The sequence below is a fragment of the Seriola lalandi genome, unplaced genomic scaffold, assembly GCF_002814215.2.
Source record: "Seriola lalandi dorsalis isolate HSWRI2012SDOR001 ecotype SW California unplaced genomic scaffold, Sedor1 jcf7180002054855, whole genome shotgun sequence".
Lineage (NCBI taxonomy): Eukaryota > Metazoa > Chordata > Actinopteri > Carangiformes > Carangidae > Seriola > Seriola lalandi.
The window spans coordinates 940,569-960,568 of NW_019525408.1; the positions used below are offsets into that span (position 1 = coordinate 940,569).

Here is a 20,000-nt window from a genome sequence, read left to right on the forward strand (position 1 = left end):
AAGTCGAGGCTTTGGCCACTCAACAACAGTCAGAGACTTCTCCTGTAACCACTCCAGAGTTGTCTTGGCTGTATGCTTCTGGTCATTGTCTTGCTGAAAGATGAACTGGCACCTTTGTATAAGGACGTGTGTGCTCTGTAGCAGAACTCTCTCTTCTCTCTGTATTTGGCTGCATTCATCCCTCCCTCATTTACTGACCAGTCTCCCTGCCACTGCCATCAACATGCTTCACCGTAGCAACGGTATTAGCCAGCTTATGAGCAGGACCTGCCCTAGTGTTTTGAGATCTGCCCAAAGGGGTCAATTTATGCCTCATCAGACAGAGACTATATTGCCTCATGCTCTCAGAGTCTTTTTAATGCCCTTTGGCATTTTTGCCCAGTTACACAGTTTGGGCTGATGGCAAATTGTAGGAAGAGTCCACTTTTATAATTTCACAATTACTGAGGCCTTAGAAATTGTTTTATACCCTTGCCCGGATCCATGTCTCGCCACAATTTTATCACATAAGTCTACAGAAAGTTCCTTGGACTCCAAGGCTCCATGTGTGTCTCTCTAAACTAAGTCCAATCAATTCAATCAAGTTGTAGACACATCTCAAGGATAATTAAAACAAACAGGATGCATCTGACCACAGCATTTGCCACAGCAAAGGATCTGAATAGTTTGGTAAATGAGAGACTCCGGTTTTTGATTTTTAATACATTTGCAAAAAATTTCTTAAAACGTGTTTTCACTTTGTCATTGAGTTTAGACTGAAGAGCAAAAGTGCATCTGAACACTTTCTGAAGCAACTGTACATCATGTACATTCCATTAAATTAAGTGTTGAAGAGGTTACTCACACTCCTCTTGATCTTGTTTTTAATGGTTTCAATGACACCAGTGTTTTCGCTCTCACACATTCTCTCTGTAGCTTTGAGGTCTTCATGGGCCACCTGCATTTTCTCTTCTTCAAACGTCATCATGGCATTCTGAAAAAAAACAACAACACTGTTTAACATTATCTTCAACTATAGCCAAATGCTGGTGATGTGCAGGTCTTCAAAGCGAAGCAAAAATTCTAATCCTGGATTTAAGTTTTGGAACTGTTACAGATTTCATGCATCCTGGAATCCTATATTTTCCTTTTACATATCTGAGACCAGCTTATCACAGCTGAGTGGAAAAAAAGCTTCCAATCACTCATCAATAGATTATAAAATGGTAAACGGTAAACCAAAAGGAGATGGTTTACTTGTTACAAGAGACTAGAGCCCGACCGCTCATTTAGCATTTTATGTATATTTGATCTTAATTCCCAGTGAAATTTACTGTTTTAATTCTGGTTTATAGTTAAAAACTGTAAAATATCCTGCTTTCATTACATATCTTTTTCACAATTGTTTATATATATCAGGCGATATATCGTTATCGGAATTGTTTTACTCCCTAATATCGGTATTGACCCCAAAAACCCAATATCAGTTGGGCTCTACTAGAGACCATTATTTTTACTTTTAGTTTTACTTTCACTTATAAAAAAAAATGTGTATTTCAACTGCTGACAAACCTTGTGACAGTGGAACAAGTGAGAGTGACCAAGTAATTTTAATGACATCTGGCATATTGTAAGTTGCTTTGGTCAAAAGTGTAGACCAAATAAATGTAATGTAATAATTCAAACAAATCTGGGTGAAAATTGGATTATGAAAATACAATTTCAATGCAAACTCTAATTCATTAGGTCAGTCACACTTCTGTTTTGGTGCTAGTAAAAGATGATGCCTGGCTTTGCACCCACCAGACACACAAGGGAAATTCCTTGAACCTCATTATGAAACAGAGCTGCCTTTTAAAAAGAGGAATTCATCAATCATTTCATTCGGCATTTGGACGCCGTAGCATGTTGAGGCTGCTACTTCCTGACTCACCAGAAAACTGACAAAACTGGCACCGAAACTCATCAAAGGACTGTGGTTCCTGAAAGAGATTATGAAGAAAAACATACATGACGGGTCAGTGAAGTGCTGTGTGAACAGGTGAGAGATGTAGAGGGCTTAAAAGGAGTGTATGGGTGGAGAGACAAAAACGTGTTATGCCTCTTTCGTGCATCAAGCACTGGACTGATTCACAGACACAAGTTGAAGCAGAGGGTCAAAGTTAGATAAGATTAACTTGATTCAAAAGGAATGTGGCTTCATGCTGTTGGTGGCGATTTAATACATCACTGAACCTCCTTACCTAATCTCCTACACCCATGAAGTGCACACAATGACAGCGTAACGTGCCTAGTAGGAAATTGGTTAATAGAGGTAGCCACATGTCCGTTTTCAGTTGCCGCGTATGTGTCTTTCACTTCCCTCCATCTTTTCTTGCTGATGCAAACCAAACAGGATGACACCTAGAGCTTAACGCAATTAGTGGGAGAGGTGACATTTAAAGCTTTCACCGGGGGTCAGGACACATACGGGCTGCCCTTCTGTGGCATCGACATTCAAGTTGAAAGCAAACCCTTCCTAGAGATAACCAACCTTTATAATAACAACACAGCATGACTGAGGAAAGTATACAAAATCCTGCAACCTGCAAGTGGACTCTAGTCAGGTGTGTAAGGGTCAGAGCAGGGGTTCCCTACCTTTTTAATTTAATAATGAGCGCCCCTGTTTTATTTGAATAGGCCTTAAAAGGTAAGGTGTCTCACTCCTCAGGCTGGGGGGGTGCCCACCCCAAAGAGGATCATTTACAGGTTTAATCCTTCCCACAAATGCAACTTTGTTTTCCAGAACAAGCCTAGGCAGGTGCAGCCATCCAACAACTTCTGTGTGGTTGTGATGTGTAGAAGGTGACAAATTTGGCACAAACCTGTTCAAAGGAACTAAAAGCCAGTGAACTTGCATGGCAGGAATGCTAGCCTGTTAAGGAAAACATGGTTCATTTACACTGAAGATGGCCTCAACAAGTGCAGCAGCCTGTCTCCAAACATAAAAGAGCAGTAGTATTACAATAAGGAAACTGTTTGACCATCACAAGTCACATTATGGGTGTGGATATTTGCTCAGGGATTAATCCTGCGTGTGACCACATCATATGGTGCTACACTTGACAAGCGTGACAAGGATGTTGGGTGTTGCTTTTTGTTTTATTGCAAAGCTAAGCATAGACAGTGCTGAGTGGAATTCATGTCTTGATCTGGTTGATCACAGCATTGTGTAAACATATGAGATACACCTGTCATAGCATTTAACAACCCCCCCGTGGAGAATATTCCAGTATACATCACTGAAATGTTTCCCAGACATCAACACAGAGAGAACAGAGAGAGCCAGATTGAAGCACACACATACACACAGACCTGTATGTTCTGAAGAGCTCGTCGCTCTCCTTGAAGCCATTGTTGAGGAGCATATTGATTCCTCTCAGAGCCAGCTCTGCGTCGTTGATACGGTCCGTCTTCTCCTCCTCCACGCTTCCCGGGGCTGATTCAGCCGGGTCCGCCATTGAGATACCCGATACCGGAGGTGAGGAACTGAAGGCGGCCGGGGGAGAAGGCGGAGGGAGGGGACGCGCGGTATGTCTGGTTAGTTTACTTACAGGCAGAAGAGTCTCAGCCAGTGGCGCAGTTTTGAGCAAACGCAGTTAAATGCATATTTCTTGCACGAGGAGACTAATACACGGACGGGTTCAAGTAGCTTAGGGCTGAGAGCGTGAGTTAGCCGTCGGTTGTACCAACGTTTGAGTTGCTGTTCCACATTCCGCCGCCTGACTGATGCGTTTGAGTGCTCAGACCTAGACTGTACTTAAAAATACAGGAAATGTGGTGCCTTCATGTGCTATCGGAATTATCTCTTTTCCGATCAGTTGCACTGCAACCGGTTGAGGGACAACTAAATCACAATGGCAAAGATTTGTTTGTTTTTTTTTAAGTAAAATTAGTTGTAGAGTTATGAATATGTTTTATGCCCTCCATATTGTCTGTAAGCAAGGTAAGCAAGCTGGCAACTGCCAAGTGTCCCAGACTTGCATGAGCCCAAAAAGCCCCAGCTTCACTCCATATGATTTGAGCCTACATATTTTGATTAGTTGTAAATTTTTCAGAAATTTGCATCACTGATCTACAATACCAGCTATGGATGGTCCTCCACCCTTCATCCTGTGGCCCAATTTTGTAGAGAGGCCTGGTGTCAAAATCTAATCCAAAGACCTTCATTGTTTTAGTTTATCTTTTTAGTTAGTTAGTAGTTGTTGTAATGTTGTGTTTTATCAAACTGCTTCCATTGTTTTCTGAGTAAAGTAATTAACACACATAAAACATGGGGAAAGGTTGTATTATTCCATGACAGGAGATCTGCAACACTGAGACCAGTTATTTTCATAATCAATACAGCTGATAATGATTTTCTTTATTAATCAATTGATTGTTCCGTTTATAAAATGCCAGAAAATAGTTTTTGGAAAAACCCAACATATTAACATATTAAAACAGCTTATTTTGTTTGACCAACAATCAAAAACCCAAAGTTGAAGTGACTATCATAGAAAACTGGGGAAACTGGCATATTTGCATTTGAGAAGCTGGTGCCAGTGGATTTTTGGAATTTGAGTTTGAAAATTACTCAAAGAACGAATCAGTAATAAAATGGTTGCCAATTAGTTTTCTGTCATCATCTACTTCATTAATCAATTAATCATTACAGATCTGGTTGGTTTCTGGGTGCCTAGGGAAAATAATGAAACTTTCATGAAGCTGCCATGTATAATGGGAGTCAATAGGTATCCAACAACAAATTTTTGCCCTGGGGCCCCCTGGGTTAATCTATAAGAAGTTTGTATTGTTATGTCTCCATTAGTGTGCTAGTCTTGGCTAATAGTTTTTGTATTTTACCTAGATCCATCACATTTTATTACCCAGTTTATTTTGATAGCTGTTTCCAAACATGTAACACTAAATGATTAACTACACAAAAAAGATGGTTTACCAGATTATCGACAGGTGTCTATAGGTCTGTATCTGTGGGATGAATTATTTTTCTTCACAGCTATCGCAATCTCTGACCAGATGCTATGAAGCATAATTTTTTGGTAACATTTGTTATTACAGTAAAGTATGAGATCAAGCTCGAGGATCGATCACATGGTGTATCACCATGTGTATCACCCGAAGGCCAATGGACTACTTTCCAACTTTCATTCAGAACTTCAAAACAAGTCCGTGAAGGCAGCATCAGAGTGGGCGTGGTGTTTTTAGCCTGAGATCCTGTCAGCAAACGAGTATGAAAAACAAGCTGAAGATGTTTTTTTAATAAAACACCGAACAAGTTTTAACCGGTTTCAATAATCGTATTTTTATGTTTCTCTTCGACGGCCATAAAGAGTGTGTGAACACCTAGAAGTGTAATTACTGAACAACACTTCTAAAAAAATTGTAATTCAAGCTTTTCATCAATAACCCTGCTCTTACAAGCCATATGGATACCAATTGGCATTATGGGTATATTTCACCAAGTAAATACGAATTATAATAATTTTCTAAAACCAAAGTTAACCATAAGACCTATTCAAAAAACAGCAAATTATATTTATCTAATCTTACAATCAAAAGTATACACATGTTGCTGAGTACAATTCAACAATAAATCCCAGATTTCTCAAAAATCATGTGTCAGTACATGAAATAATGTGAGTTGTCACCATGATCACAAGTCAAAAGACCTACTTATGGCACATTAACAAAGAAAATTACTTGAACTAATTACAAAATGGTTTACAAATTAGCGGTCGCAACACAGGAATAAAAGTACAAATATGTCCAATTTTCATGCATTTTTTCTCATATCACAAATTTTGGTGTAAATGTACAAAGCTGGTAAGTAAACACTTGCTGGTGAATTTAGGTATGTCAAATACATTTAGTTTTTTTTTTTTTTGTTATATTACTTTCAGCTTTATAGTAGCTAAATGGTCCCAAACATGACTGACCAGAATTGTGAGATTTATGCTAATGGAAACTTCAATATATTGGATTTTCAACTTGGAGATGCTCCACAAAATTCAATACATGCTGTTTTCTGGTGTAGCTAACTGGCGCTAACAGCTACACAGAACATCCTCATGCATGCAAAAGGAATGCAAAATGGAAAATGAATTCAGAACAACAGTAATACAATAAGGAGAATACCATGTGAATTTGTGGCCTGTGTGAAGATGCCATTTCTTTTAAACCAGTTAAAATGCAGAATTCTACATGCAGGCATGTGAATGGGAATATGAAATAGCTTGGCAACCCCTGAAATGTCACTGAAGTAAGCACCCTGGGTGTAAACATAATTATTCTATTATAAACTTTTGAGCTCAAGAAACAAACAAAAAAGAACATTGACTTATAATAATCTCCATCAAAGCACCATCACAAAAAGCATCATTTGTTTTTTAAAGTGCTGGGCTGTTCATTATGCAGCCCTGACCAATCACAAGCATATTCAGTAGCATTTGATTGTCGACAGAGAATTAATGGACCAACACATCAGACTGTAAAACGACTGTTAGAATATGCGTTCAGGAATTGGTGCCATGTTACATTATTTTATCACAAAATAAATACAGAAGTGTTTAACAGAGCAGCAATCATAATGAAACTGTTAGCTCCTGCTCATATTTCTATTTTACACACACACACACACACACACACACACACACTCACATTCACACACACACAGTGAAACACACTCCTCATAATATATACATTCTTACATTCAAACACATTCTCTGTCTTGGTAACAGATTGCACATGACTGACTGTGGATGTGGTCCCAAGGCTTGTTTTTAATGATGATGCAGTGAGATGTTTATGTTCAACCTGGACACTCTTTGAGGTTGACTGGACCAAACGCAGAAGAAAGCCTCTCGAAAGAGACCGACTCGTCATCGATCCTCATGTCCTGGATGCATCCCACAAAGTACGATGTGACGGGGAGGGTCTGTTGCATTGACATCTCTCCTGCAGAAAGGTACATGGTGTGAAGTGGTAAATAATTTCATTGTTCCAACCTTATTTTCACATACAGTATATGTACAAGGAAACAAACTAACACTTACCAGGAATGCCTCCCACATACAGGGGGTCTTTGGTCAAAGGGGTGGTAGAAGATGGTGGTCCAATCTTGTAATTGTCCACTGTGTCCACATGCAGTTGCACTACATTTTTCCGCTTGATTACTAGAGGACACATAGACAGTGATTTCATGCAAAATATAATTTATAACAGCATCCTAAAAGGCCTTAAAAGCAGGTTTAGTTTGGTTTGTCATTAAGTGACTGTGTGTGTTTTACCTGAAATCTTATGAAACATTCCATCACACAGAGAAGCTTTTGGCTTCACCGAGACCATGAATTCCCCTTTTCCATTGTTAACCTGCACCACCACCTGTGAACAGGAACATGTCCAAACATAGAGCTTTTAGTCACATGGAGAGGAAGCAAACTTGAGGTAAAGACACGTGTTAGCATAGCACAGCAATTTCTGTTTTTTACATAGGTGTGAAGACACTTGTCAAATAAAATCCTCCTTTGTGTAAGAGCAACCAGCAACAGATGTTTGTTTTTTTTTCCATCAAGTCCAGATGAGTATATTAATTTTTCAAAACTTCAAAAAAATTTGCGTAAGGAATTCATGGCCAGGAAAATCTACTAACAACAACAACAAACAGGTGTTGTCTTATCTTGTCAAGTCTCACCTCTCCTCGGAGCATGTAGATGCTGAGATAGTGGCCCATCGTGGATCCATATTGCCTCCTGCCGGAATCACCAACATGTAGCAGGAGTCCAGTTGGACTCCGTGGACGAATATTAAACAGCAGCTCAAAGCTGGAGCCCACAACAAAGGAGTCATCTGAAAAGCAGAAAACAGAAAACATCATGGGTGTCATTCTTGGCAATGTTGCAGATATAATCTAGACTGTCAGAATAGAAACAATGAGTAGAAATCCTACTCCCTAGGAAGTGTCTTTTAAAGAACTAATTTGGTACTGACCATAAAGGAACTTAGAGTGTTTTACTCTGCACGGGAGATCAGATTAACATGCAAAAATATAAAATGTGTCTCCCTGTTTAGTTGCACATTATTGGCATAGAAGAACTTTAACAAATGTACATTAATATTCACTTGGGTAAATGGATTCCTGTTAGTTTATTGTTTAGTTATTTTTTGCTGTGGATATTCACAGCTACTTATAACCTCTCAAACTATGCTTTTCACTTTTCTTCATTTCATACACTGAAATAAAAGTGATCCATATACAGTCCTTTTCAGGATACTTCTCTAACCCTGACCTTTCTTACTGCACTTGAGTCTTTTTATTTATTTGCATTTTGTGTCATTTACATTTTTAGGAGGAGACAAATGGTGTGGGTGTAGTTCCTACTGATTGCCAGATGCAAATCGTTATGAACATTGGAAATGCTTCTGTCTGCAGCTTAGCCAGACTGTTGTCAGAGCGAGGACTCACTGATAATAACATGAGCTCCGTTCCCTGAGAAATAAGCCCCTTTTTGTGTCTGTCCCTCAAAGCAGGGCCCAGCGCCATGGTTTGTGGTTGGATTTGACATTGGGGCTCCATTCATTTTAAAATTGCGGAAACAACCAGACACACTTTGTTTGGGAAGGGCCTTCGACTGGAAAAAAAAAAGAAAAAAAGATGGACATTATAATTTGTAAATGAATTTGTCTGTGGATATGTGTGAATTGTCCATTGTGTATTTTTTACCTTTAACTGTCTGTGAAGAGATTCTGGGGCGCTGCCCAGGTACACAGGTGACACGAATTGCTGCATGGATGTCAGCTCAGTGTTTGTCAGCTGACCGTCCTGGGCTCTGATCCCATCCACAACCAACCGGAATTTCTTCTTCTCCAAACTAAATATGACCTACAGATATAAAGAATAATGCAGTGGTTAGTTTAATTCAGTGATGTGGATTTAATGATTCAGTGGCAGTACTTATAAAAATTGCACATAAGTTTGGTTTAACATGATGATGAGTCCACTGACCGAGTGCCACTTTCCATCATTGTACTTCTCTCGGTTGAAGATCTCCTTCTGTTTGCCTACAGACAGCCTGATTCTGCCTTTGGACATGTATAAAGCAAGATGAGAGCGCCCTCCTCTGGTAGCAACAAAGAACAGCAGACCCTCAGGAGTTCGAGTCCTGACATCCAGAGAGAAGTGGGGTCTGGGGAAGATAAAGCAAAGCACCATCTTCAGTGTTTGTGTGTGTTGGCTCTGACTCCAAGCACGTTTTACATTTGTAAAACTTCCCCTGAAGGTTTTGTGTGTGTGTGTGTGTGTGTGTGTATGTGTGTGTGTGTGTGTGTGTGTGTGTGTGTGTGTACATGTCTATTTGCACTGTGAGTGAGTGCAGTGAGGTAAGACTGTTTTCTGACCTGGGCTGCAGGACTTGTAGTGGAAGACTGTAGCTCAGGCTGCTAACAGGGCCCCCCATACGATAAGCCTGTTGAACCAGGGCTGGCTGGGCGCACAGTGATACACTTTCATTTATGGCCTGCATCACACCATCCTAAAACAGCACACACACAAACAACACAAACACTCAGCTCGGCATAAGGTACAATGTTGGTCCTTAAATCTTTGCTGGATCCCAACTCTTTGATGGGCTCCACTCTGTCAGTAAGTAATGGTGGGAGTGTTTAGTGATAAGAGTTGCAACACTTACAATTAATAAACATAAAAACGTATATATCAAGTATTAAGAATGATTATTTTCTAGATTAGTGGATTAGTTGTTTGGTATATTAATTGTAAGAAATAAAGGAACAACACCCATTACAATTCCTCAAAGCACGAGTTGACTTGTATAAATTGCTTTCTCCAGTTTAAAACCAAGAGAACAAGCAATCATTCAGTGAATTTATAGAAATTTAGTTTACTAGTTTATTTAAACGATTATCAAAATTGTTGCAGATCAATTTTCTGTCAATCGACCACTCAGTTAATCGACTCTAGTTGCTAGGCAGGCCAGAAATACACTAGATGTCAGCATAAGAGAGTCAACTCGCCAGATCTTGTTAGTTTTGGTAGATAATCAAATATAACCTGGTAGTTATGATTTCAACATTCACAGAGTTAATGTTGATGGTGACAGGTTGTTCAGTATGGATCTTGTAATTACAGCTATAATATATGCAGTAGAGATTTTAATTTTGGTACATTAAGGGTTTTAATATCACATTGTGTTTCTTGTGTTAGCAAAAACCCCACAAACTTTCTGTTTACTCAGGAATGTGTTTGAATTCAACACAGTTACGAATTCATGCTTGTTCAGCTGCTTGTTCCAGCATGCAAAAAAAGTAGCTGCTCATATGATTCGTGGGATTTGAGTTTGGCATACGCTCAAGGATACACAGAGATGAACAGTAAATAGGCTCACAGACATTTCTGAAATGGCTCACAAGGTCTTGATATGATAGTGGTTGAGGGTCAGCTTACATCACAAGATCATATTACACGTAGTGTGATGGATGTGTCTTTGCAAACTCCAACAAATGAAGCCAATAAATCATGAGTCAGTTTCAGAGCATAGTTTCTTCTGTATTTAAGTCCAGCCTGTAGTGTGAACTGGGGATTGCACTTCTGTGAACTCATCCAGCACTAGAAACTTCATTATTCAGGTAACTTATTGTGAGCTAGAGGATGTTGATTCAACTGTGGTTGCAATGAGGCGTCCTTTAATCAAATAACAGTTTAGTAAGTGATGATGGGCATGCAAGATCCATAGTGATTTGAAGAAACAGTGATCATGCTTTTGAAAACATACAATGAAAACAATGTTTGATGTGTTTTATATTGACTGGTGCGAAGCAATTTTGTTACTTGTATTTAAAAGTGCTATACAAATCAAGTTTTATTTCAAATAAGTCAAATAAGTAATAACAAATAATTCAAAGTTTCAGTAGGCCTCCAATATTTCACTGTGAGGCCGAACTTAGCTGTGGAATATTAGCATTTCATCTTAGGAAATGATTCCATTTTCTATTGTTATATCATTACATAGGTCAGGTGTTTCTCAACCTTAATGCTGGGATCCCATTCAGATTTTCAAGTGTCAAATCAAGATACTTTATTCGTACAGCCCAGTATTACATACAATGTCTCATAGGGCTTTTCTGACCCATAACAGCAACTGATGTGTTTTAATGAAATTTTAATTCAAACTTCACAGGTCACAGGTCAAAAACTGTTGAGAAACTCAGATGCAGACTCCATTGTGTTTATTGTATATTAACTGTCTTCATAGTGAAAGTTACTGCTGTGTTCAGGCATCATGATTATTCATTTTATCTGATGGTGAAATTACCATTTCTATCATATCGTAATCAGACATGTTTATTGCTGATTGTGTGCATTAGGTCTGAGAGCAGTGAGTTAGAGGGAACGTGCTTGTGAATGACTGTTAGAAAGTGGCTCATTACTCAGTTACATGGAAGAAAGAGAAGAGACATGAAATGATTTCAAGCTTGTTATTCACAAGTTTTTGTTTCGAGTTATTGGAATTTTTAAATAGAATAGACAAGGATACAATACATTTTATAATTCTTATGATTACTGCAACATTCATGCAAGTTTTTATTAAATTACACTGTATATGAATGAGCTGGTGCAAAAGCAACAGAACATTGTGGTGCAAACTGGCAGTTTTTCATGTCAATATTAGATTCTTGTCAGCGTCAGCAGGTCTTAGGGCTCCTTCTTCTTCATCTCTGGAAATAAGGCAGCAAAATATAATGTAAACAATGTCAACAAAACACAAAACACTGTGCAAGAATGAGCTGGGCATGACTTACTGCTAGTGAGTGGAATCACTCATCATCACCATGTCACCATGTTCACAATGTACATGTTAGTTTTGACAATTAGACCTTGAAATAAAAGGGATTGCCCCAGTAATTCAAACAATAACATCTCTTGATTCAGAGAAAGAAAGAGAACCAAGTAAATTTCCTTTGGAAAAAAGTTGAATCATTTCATCTGGTGGCAAGTTCACTTATTTCAATTATTTAATGTAACCTCTAGAATAAAACAATTATTAAAATGGATTACAGTATGTGTGAGCATGTAAGACAAACCCTCACCTTCTTAGAAATGCGGTCCAGCATCAGTTGAGCAGGACTGTCAGAAGTACACACATCAAGCAGGACGTCTCCAGAAGCCTCGAAGGAGGTCAAGTCCTCAGCCTTGTATAGATTGTCTGGCCTGCAAATAGGAAAAAAAAACATTCAGATAACATATAAACATAATATATCAAGGTAATAATCATAAAAAAGTGCACATACAGAGGGTTGTGCCACTACAATAAGAACTGTGCACCACATACATTTTGAGCTATTTTAAAATGATGCAGAGTAAGAAAAGATTACCGTCTTGTGTAGAGGTTGGAGAGGCAGCCTTTGAACTGGTTTCTTCCCAGGACCATGGAGCCAGCTGTGTCAGGTATAGAAGTGCTGCCACTCTGCTCCTGACCCTTATCTTCATCATCAATAAGCAGCTCAAGCCTGTTTTGGAAACATCATCATAGTATATAATGTAAATTAGAGTTAGAGTATTTATTTTTTTATTGTATTGATTTGCCATGTAGTTGTTTGATTTCAACTATAGGGCAACTTTTTCTTTTACCCACGTGTTCTACATGTGTTTGAGAGTTAAATATGTACGGACGTCACATGAATATATTATATGTTCAAATGTAAAATCACTGCTTTCTTCATACCTTCCAGCTCTTCTGGTTACAGTCAAGTAATGCCACTGGCCATCGCGGTATTGTTTGTTAGATTTCAACATCTTGTCGTTGAAATTGAGAATCAAGTGGCCATTTTTCAATCTAAGACTGATCCCATTAGCCTGAGAAAAAACAGAAAAGATAAAGGGTCTTTAAAATCTGAGTTCTACCTGATGTCTTGCACAAATCAGATCTCATAAGTCATAATTACAACATCAGATTATAAAATAAATGTAAGGACTGACCAGCTGTTTGTCATGTAGAATGACACCATCATTCTCTGTGCTCTTGAATCCGAGAGAGACAGTAACGTCATTGGCCAGGCTAAAGCCTGTGAGCTGCGATGACAAGGAGCTCCCCAAGCTGAACTCTGCTTTACGAGAAACCTAGACAAGAATATGGACATTATACATTAGTTCATTAGACACGTAACCTTACTGTGGTCTGGGCAGTGGTACCAATGTGCAAACACGTTCGTGGTCTGGGATGCAAAAGTTAATGTCCTACCAGGGTATCCTTGGGACATCCTTTGCTGATGCCCACTTGCTCATCAATGGGCTTAAAGTCCTTATTCAGCTTCATATTCTTCAAGCATCCTTTGAATGGTTGTATGGTGATGTTATGTCTGGGAGGAGGAACAGGAAATCAAGTCATTCTCGCTACAACTCACAACCCATAATGACTAAAAGCTAAATGGATAACCACATACCTTTCCCTCACGTGCTGTGGGGCACCACCAATGTAGAATTCTTTAAACTCTCTATTGTTGTACTGAGCTTTGATTGTGGCCACTGTCGCAGTGCCAATACGAACTGAAAATTCCTTGTTGGTGCTAACAATGAGGATATCTGCCCAGTCGCTTGTCTGAGGAAAAGAGAAGAGCAAGAAGTGGTTGAAAGAATGATTCTTTATTTACCTGTGTGTGAGTGCCTCCAGAAAACAAAAAAAGAATATTCTTACCGGGAATGTTTTCACATTCGCTTGTGCACTGCCAAGATTACTATGTATAAAAATGACGCCCTTCTCTATTGTCACGGTGAAGTAGTTGTCCTGTGTTGAAGAGGAAACAGAATAATCACATTCGTGCAAACAGTAGTTATAATTCTATTTCTATACAATCTATTTATGCGGTAACAATATTAACAATAATTTACCTCACTTCCTACGTATAAGAGTAGACCGTTTTCTGAACGAGCCAAGAAAGGCATACTGATGAGGAGCACGGGGGACATTTTATTTATAAACACTCTGCCATATCCAGTGCCTTCAAAGTAGTCAGAATCCATTGGCGGCACGTACCTAGACAGCGGGGAAAATCAGGTTTTAAAATTCAAAGATTTTTCTAATGTATCTCAACATTTTCACACTGAGCACATGTCCTTCATAGCAAAAGATTTAAAATTCTGTTTGTCTTTGTGGTCTTGAGGGCCTTTTCCATCCACCCCTTTATCTATACCAATTAATTCCTTTTCTTAAATCACAGTGCTGGACTATTCAAGCAACCTCTGGGCAAAAAGCAGGAAGAATTTCTGGACATGTTACCAACCTAATCCAGGGCTAATGCACGGTAAAACATGAGTAAAAGGCTGCAGCCAACCTGAGCTACTGTACATGTCTTTTTCATGACCAAAATCAACAAAAATCAAATAGAAAGGACCAGTGCCAAATTAAAACCCTTGCTTGGGAAGTGCTCGTGCCACCAAAGAGTGAGAGAAGAAAAAATTTACCAGATCAATGAAAGCAAAAACTAGAGTCGAGTCTTACTGAAAAAACATTAGATGGCATTTCAATATGGAGATAACTTGTTTCTTACAAGCATGCGATACAATACCATACAAGCATGCTTATACTTTTAAAATATATCTAACGTTGAGTTTCTCTCAGCGCTAATCACATCAGGACGTACCTCTTGCATGGAGTCAGCAAATTAATTTTCTCTGCCTTTCGGAAATTATAGAGACTGATGACTTTGTCATTAAAGGAGGAGAACTCAATGCAGCCCTTGTATTTGGGGTATCTCAGAGAAGGCGGTGGCTGAGGAGAAGCACAACAGAGAAATTTATTAATAAATGCTAGTTAAAAAATTTATAATAATAATAACAGTATTGCTGTTCTTAATTCCATTGCTGCTTACAGTGAAGTTGGAAGGGTAGCCTCCAACATAGAAAACAAAATCTGTGAGGGTGAGGTCCAGGAGGTTCTTGTTCTCCTCTCCTTGCTTCGTGCCCACAATGGGCTCACCAGGAGTGTTCGAGGTGATATCTTTTGTGAGGATCATCTCTGCATCTTGGTAAATTCTAAATTATAAGAAGGAAAAAATATTCATATTTTTATCATACCTACATCCCTCACATTCTTCACAAACCTCCTGGGTCTTTTGCATTTTAAAAAACAGACAGGGTGATGTAGCAAGTCACAGTGGATAAGAGTGGAAATGAAAAAAAAAGAAAAAAAAAGAAAAAAAAGAAAGTGCATTTACACTTTTACAGGGCACAACACCGAAAACAGGTGAATGTATAACTGAGATGTCAGTTTACCTGGTAAGGTTCACTCTGTCGAACTTGGCTGGCTCAGATGCAGACTTGGTGATGTAACCCGTTTTCATCGTATACTCCTTTCCGTTGAGCTTGTACACACCGTACAGCACGTTGCTCTTCAGGAACATACCTATGTAGTTCTTAGAAGACTACAAAACACAAGCTTGTTAATACCTTGTCTACAATTACAAAGTAAATCTGTATGTCAAAATACATAGTATTTGGATTCACTTACATCTCTATTGCCAAGGTACAAGACAAACATGTCGTTATTGTCTGTGGCCTGTCTGCGTCGGCGTCTTCCATCTCCCCTGCTTTCAGGTCTCTGCAGCGACAGAGACAGAGATGTGTAGGCCTTCAGATCCTCCAGATCCTTTGGTGGACGCAGCTCCACATGGCCATCACCTGTAAACTTCATGGGAACCACAACCTGGAGAGAAGATATGGAAAGTGGAAATTAGATCCAACAAGGAGGAAAACTACACAGGGGTACAGGTTTGTTCCAATTGGACTTGGTGGCGTATACAGAACATGGGTAAATATGGATGCATTTACAGAGTGGGACCTCACCCTGTTAGCGGTATCCCGGGCCTGTTCAATGAGGTCTTTGATCTTCTTGATGTTCTCAGATATGTTGCCAATGGGAGAGAACTGCGATGCCAGGTTCTCCACCTCTGAGATCTTAACATTCAGAGATGGGATGGTATTCAATAAGTCCTTCACTGCAGGAAGAGGATAACAGTCAGTCTTTACAATATAAAAAAAATGGTTATTCTGTATCATAAAAAATATAGCCAAATGTCCCTATGACATTTTTTCAAGCTCTCACCTGACTTGTCCACATTGTCCAATACATTGCCTAGGTTGGGGTCCACAGGAGTGACACTGAACTTGTCAATTTCCTTTTTGATTTCATTCAGTTTGTCCATAGTGTTGCTGGCCGTGTCATTAGCTAAAGCTGCCTTTCTTTTTGCTTCATCAATCATATTACCAATGTCATCTGCTTGGGAGAAACGAGTAATTAGGGGAAATGAAGAGGAAATATGAATTCTGGCGAACAGACTCAAACGCATTCATTTTAGCAGTCACGCTAATCCTGTCGCCCATCTCGACTTGCTGTACCTCTCTTGATGTCATTTAGTTGGTTCTGTGCATCAAGCAGGTCTTTCTCAAGCGCTTTCTTCTTCTCGTCAGCGTCGTCCATGCGTTTTTTCAGGTCATTAATGTTGTCAGTAGCACCTGTTTAAGAAAAACAAAGATTAGTGACTGGGCTGTGGGGCAATTTCTTTAAAAAAAAAAAAAAAAAAAAAAAAAAAAAAAAAAGAAGAGCAATTTAAAAAGAGAGTTGAATACCCTGTAGGTTTTCCTCTGTGGAACGTGCATTCTCCAGTAAGTCATCAGCAGTCTCTTTCAGGTCTTTTGCTCTTTCTGTGAGTTTCTGGTTGTTTACATTCTGAAGGAAGAAATGACATATTGGTTAATGTGACCCAATGTTCTAAAATATTATCTAGTGTTAAGTATTCTATCAAATGCTTAATGTATTTTATATTAAAAAAAAAAAAGTGGAGAAAGTTTAAATATGAAGTCTGTGGCTTACATTCAAGGCATTGTCTGCTGCATCTTTGGCCTCATTAGCCGCTGCCTCAGCAGCATTAATGGCATCTGTGATGTTCTTGTAGGCATCAATAGCATCTTTGGCATTACGCACCTCAGTACGTCCACTTGCATCCTTCACAGCACTATACAAGATAACACGAAGAAAAGAAAAAAACAAGAGACATAAGAATGCAAGAACATAGGAAAAAAAATCTCAAGTAGTTTCAATTGACAGACTGTGTTTATAGCACTGAAGCAGGAGTTCTCAGCATAAATAACAAAAAATATTTTGCTGAAATCCACTCATTAAACATCAGGTTTTATTGAAATAGGGTGTATTTCTTGTTTGCACAATAAACCTACTCCTCAAGTTCCTTTGCCAGCTTGTCAAGGTTCTTAGCATGAACCTCTGCAGCCTCCACGATGTCCTCCTTGGCTGCTGCTTTGGTAATCTCATTCACCTTCTTGGTCAAATCAGTCTTGGCACCATCCAGCTGTGCTGCCAGCTGTTCGTACTCCTAAAGAGTAGAAGGACAGGAATGAGTGCAAGCTTCATAACAGCAAAAAAATGACATACCTCACATGAGAGCACAGCGAACAAAAACACTGATCATTATCTGAGTGGATGGCAAGTTAGGACTTGGCAGCTCGCTTGTATGGGATCACAAGCGGGTGTTTCAGTGTTTCAAAATACTTTGGCTTGTATTTAGAAGCAATAAAATACAATATATGGAAGTACATAATTCTGAGTACAGAGACTATTGGAGGTACAGAACAATAAACTGTTTGTCAAATGTACCGTTTTACTGTCGGTGAGCATTTTCACTAAATCCTCAGTTTTCTGCAGCTCGTCCTCTGCCATGGCCATTTGGTCCTCCACAGTCTTTTTCTCCTTTTTTAAGTTTTCAATACGTGTCTGTGGGAAGCATATGAATCAATTTCATTACAACTGTGTGATCACTAGTACAAACTGTAACAGTACCACAACTTGTGAAGCATTTTATACTGTGCTAACATAATACTTTACCATTAAGATACACCATGCAGACTATTCATGCTATATCTTTTTTTTTTTTTTTAAATGACATCATACAAACAAAATAAAACATACCTTCATTGTAGCTTGTATTCAGCACAGTTGTTTACTATTAACTAACAAGTCCACACATATTCCTCATAACTGATTAACTACTTGGCTTGTGAGTTACCTGCAGGTCGTCCAGTGCCTGAGCGCTGAGTGTGTTCTCAGCGTTGGCTTTTTTCACCAAGTCTGACGTCTCCTTCAGAGCCTTATCCAGGTCCTTCAGCTTGGCTTCGTAATTCTCCAGAAGCCCTTGAATCTTCTCTGCTGCAGCCTCATTCTGGTCACACTGCTTACTTATATTAGCCTTGACATACTCGAGCACTGGAGAATAAAATAAAATAGAATAGAATAGACATCTTACTGAACAGTCTGCAGTGATACAACCACATCAGTATTCTGAATGTGAATTTCTGGAGGGGTTCGGAAGAATTTACTGAATCTTCTACTTAGAGGTTAAGTCTCATACGTTTCTTGGCCTCATCCATTTCTTTCTCAGCAGCTGTCTTCTGAGGGATGAAGTTCCTCTTCTCCATCTCTTTCACCATACGCTGAGCCTCTTCAAGCATTTTAGCCAGGCTTTCATTGGGCACCACATCACCGCTGGTGCCTGCCTCATTCAGCTGGTGAAGCAGAGCTTCAAACACACAAAAACACTCAGTTAAACAAATGTTTAGGCTCTGATATTCAATGCCATTAAATGTTATAGGATGCTGTGATGCTATCTATACAGCAAACATACTTTTACAAACAAACACAATTGAGAGTAAGAGTCCCAAGGAAAGATGAAAACAATGGTATTACGATACCAACAGGCATGACAGAGTTGTGCTGCCACTGAAGTTTCCCTTTACCTTGGATTTTCTTGAGCATGTTTCTAATCTCTGAGTCCAGATCCTTAGCCCTCTTGTGGGTTTTCTCAACCTCTGCCACTGCCTTGTCAGCATCGGCACTCCTTTTATCTGCCTAAATAACAACAGATACAGACGATACACATTTACACACATCTTCCCACTTATTGTTGCCTGCTGATTATATATTAATAAAATGTTAGGCATTGGCTCCAGCACTCTACCTTGTCTTTGAGGGAGCTGATGTCATCTGAAAGATTGTTTCTATCCTCTTCCAGCTGGTCGACTCTGGACGTTTGGGTGTTGATGGCAGAGCTGAATTTGCTGACAAGAATCTGCAAAAAGCACAGGAGCAAAAATGTAAAGTAAGCTGCGTTGGCTGTAGGTGGTGTACTGAAGCCTGAAGCTGACAGGGGCTGTTTTCCAACAGTGCTGTGGGAATTTTTTACCTGCACATCATAAATGAACAAAGAATGCACACTCAAATGAGCTGGATCTAACACTCGGATTATGAGGGAATGGTAAACGACAAGTCGCTGCCACAAACCCTGGCATCCAGCGGTGTAGTCTGTAACTCGTGTTGACACACAGGATGTGGAACAAAATTATCTGAGATTGCTTATCAGCAGGGATCTCGAATGTTTGAACAAGCACACCCATCCTGCACCAGATTGTTTGTGTGTATGTGTGCATGAGTATACTGTATGTGTAAGAAATGGCCATGTGCAAAGTACAAATCAAATCAGGCAACAGACCTTGTTGTGCTTATGGCAATACGGATTTGACATCAGGATTTGGCATGATCTAAATTTGAATCTATGACTTTAAAAATATCTTTTAGTGTTCTTCACATCGTCTTTTTCACGCCTAAGGCCTTCAGAGCGAGTGAGCATGGTTACAGAAAACTGGCATGTTACCTTGGTGTCTGATACAGCCTTCTCCAGCTTCTTCAGCCTGTCCTGAGAGGAGGCACTGGCAGAGGCGTTGTCCATCCGAGCCTTGATCCTTCCCAGCTCTTCATCCAGCTTCTCCAGATCTTGTAGTAATGTCTGGGCACAACTGTCACACTCTGGAACACAAAGGAGGATTTGATTGACAATTGACCCCACTGCATTTAGCGCAAACTGCCCGTCACAGAGTCAGACCTCATTTCTCTTTGTTTATTTACCTT

The 20,000-nt window shown here is 39.4% G+C and overlaps 2 protein-coding genes across 4 annotated transcripts in view; both read right to left on the reverse strand.

Moving 5' to 3' along the window:
* The window catches only part of LOC111670498 (tetratricopeptide repeat protein 39C-like), a 9,000-nt gene extending 5,228 nt beyond the window's left edge, over nt 1-3,772 (reverse strand). Inside the window, exons 1-3 of the mRNA XM_087179573.1 lie at nt 3,334-3,772; nt 1,913-1,961; nt 845-973 (exon numbers count right to left, since the gene is read on the reverse strand). Of these exons, the coding sequence (XP_087035699.1) occupies nt 845-973; nt 1,913-1,961; nt 3,334-3,479 (324 nt within the window). The 5' untranslated portion in view covers nt 3,480-3,772. The remainder of the gene's footprint in view (nt 1-844; nt 974-1,912; nt 1,962-3,333) is intronic.
* Nucleotides 3,773-4,360: 588 nt separating this feature from the next.
* The window catches only part of LOC111670470 (laminin subunit alpha-3), a 53,831-nt gene continuing 38,191 nt past the window's right edge, over nt 4,361-20,000 (reverse strand). For 2 of the 3 annotated variants that reach the window (XM_023427189.2, XM_087179567.1), the window contains 33 exons: nt 19,998-20,000; nt 19,747-19,898; nt 19,054-19,164; nt 18,833-18,944; nt 18,448-18,615; nt 18,106-18,302; nt 17,697-17,813; nt 17,261-17,415; nt 16,899-17,040; nt 16,655-16,754; nt 16,424-16,540; nt 16,131-16,301; nt 15,872-16,023; nt 15,537-15,731; nt 15,302-15,450; nt 14,899-15,061; nt 14,671-14,798; nt 13,919-14,063; nt 13,725-13,814; nt 13,474-13,628; nt 13,272-13,389; nt 13,010-13,150; nt 12,756-12,886; nt 12,406-12,540; nt 12,121-12,241; nt 9,415-9,548; nt 9,023-9,203; nt 8,741-8,899; nt 8,483-8,648; nt 7,712-7,866; nt 7,308-7,401; nt 7,074-7,193; nt 4,361-6,975 (listed from right to left, as the gene is read on the reverse strand). The exon at nt 19,998-20,000 is cut by the window's right edge and continues 51 nt beyond it. In XM_023427189.2, the coding sequence (XP_023282957.1) occupies nt 6,830-6,975; nt 7,074-7,193; nt 7,308-7,401; nt 7,712-7,866; nt 8,483-8,648; nt 8,741-8,899; nt 9,023-9,203; nt 9,415-9,548; nt 12,121-12,241; nt 12,406-12,540; nt 12,756-12,886; nt 13,010-13,150; nt 13,272-13,389; nt 13,474-13,628; nt 13,725-13,814; nt 13,919-14,063; nt 14,671-14,798; nt 14,899-15,061; nt 15,302-15,450; nt 15,537-15,731; nt 15,872-16,023; nt 16,131-16,301; nt 16,424-16,540; nt 16,655-16,754; nt 16,899-17,040; nt 17,261-17,415; nt 17,697-17,813; nt 18,106-18,302; nt 18,448-18,615; nt 18,833-18,944; nt 19,054-19,164; nt 19,747-19,898; nt 19,998-20,000 (4,523 nt within the window). In that variant the 3' untranslated portion in view covers nt 4,361-6,829. Of the gene's footprint in view, nt 6,976-7,073; nt 7,194-7,307; nt 7,402-7,711; nt 7,867-8,482; nt 8,649-8,740; nt 8,900-9,022; nt 9,204-9,414; nt 9,549-11,244; nt 11,749-12,120; nt 12,242-12,405; nt 12,541-12,755; nt 12,887-13,009; nt 13,151-13,271; nt 13,390-13,473; nt 13,629-13,724; nt 13,815-13,918; nt 14,064-14,670; nt 14,799-14,898; nt 15,062-15,301; nt 15,451-15,536; nt 15,732-15,871; nt 16,024-16,130; nt 16,302-16,423; nt 16,541-16,654; nt 16,755-16,898; nt 17,041-17,260; nt 17,416-17,696; nt 17,814-18,105; nt 18,303-18,447; nt 18,616-18,832; nt 18,945-19,053; nt 19,165-19,746; nt 19,899-19,997 lie in introns of those variants that run through there. The other variant, XM_087179568.1, reaches the window with a different exon arrangement.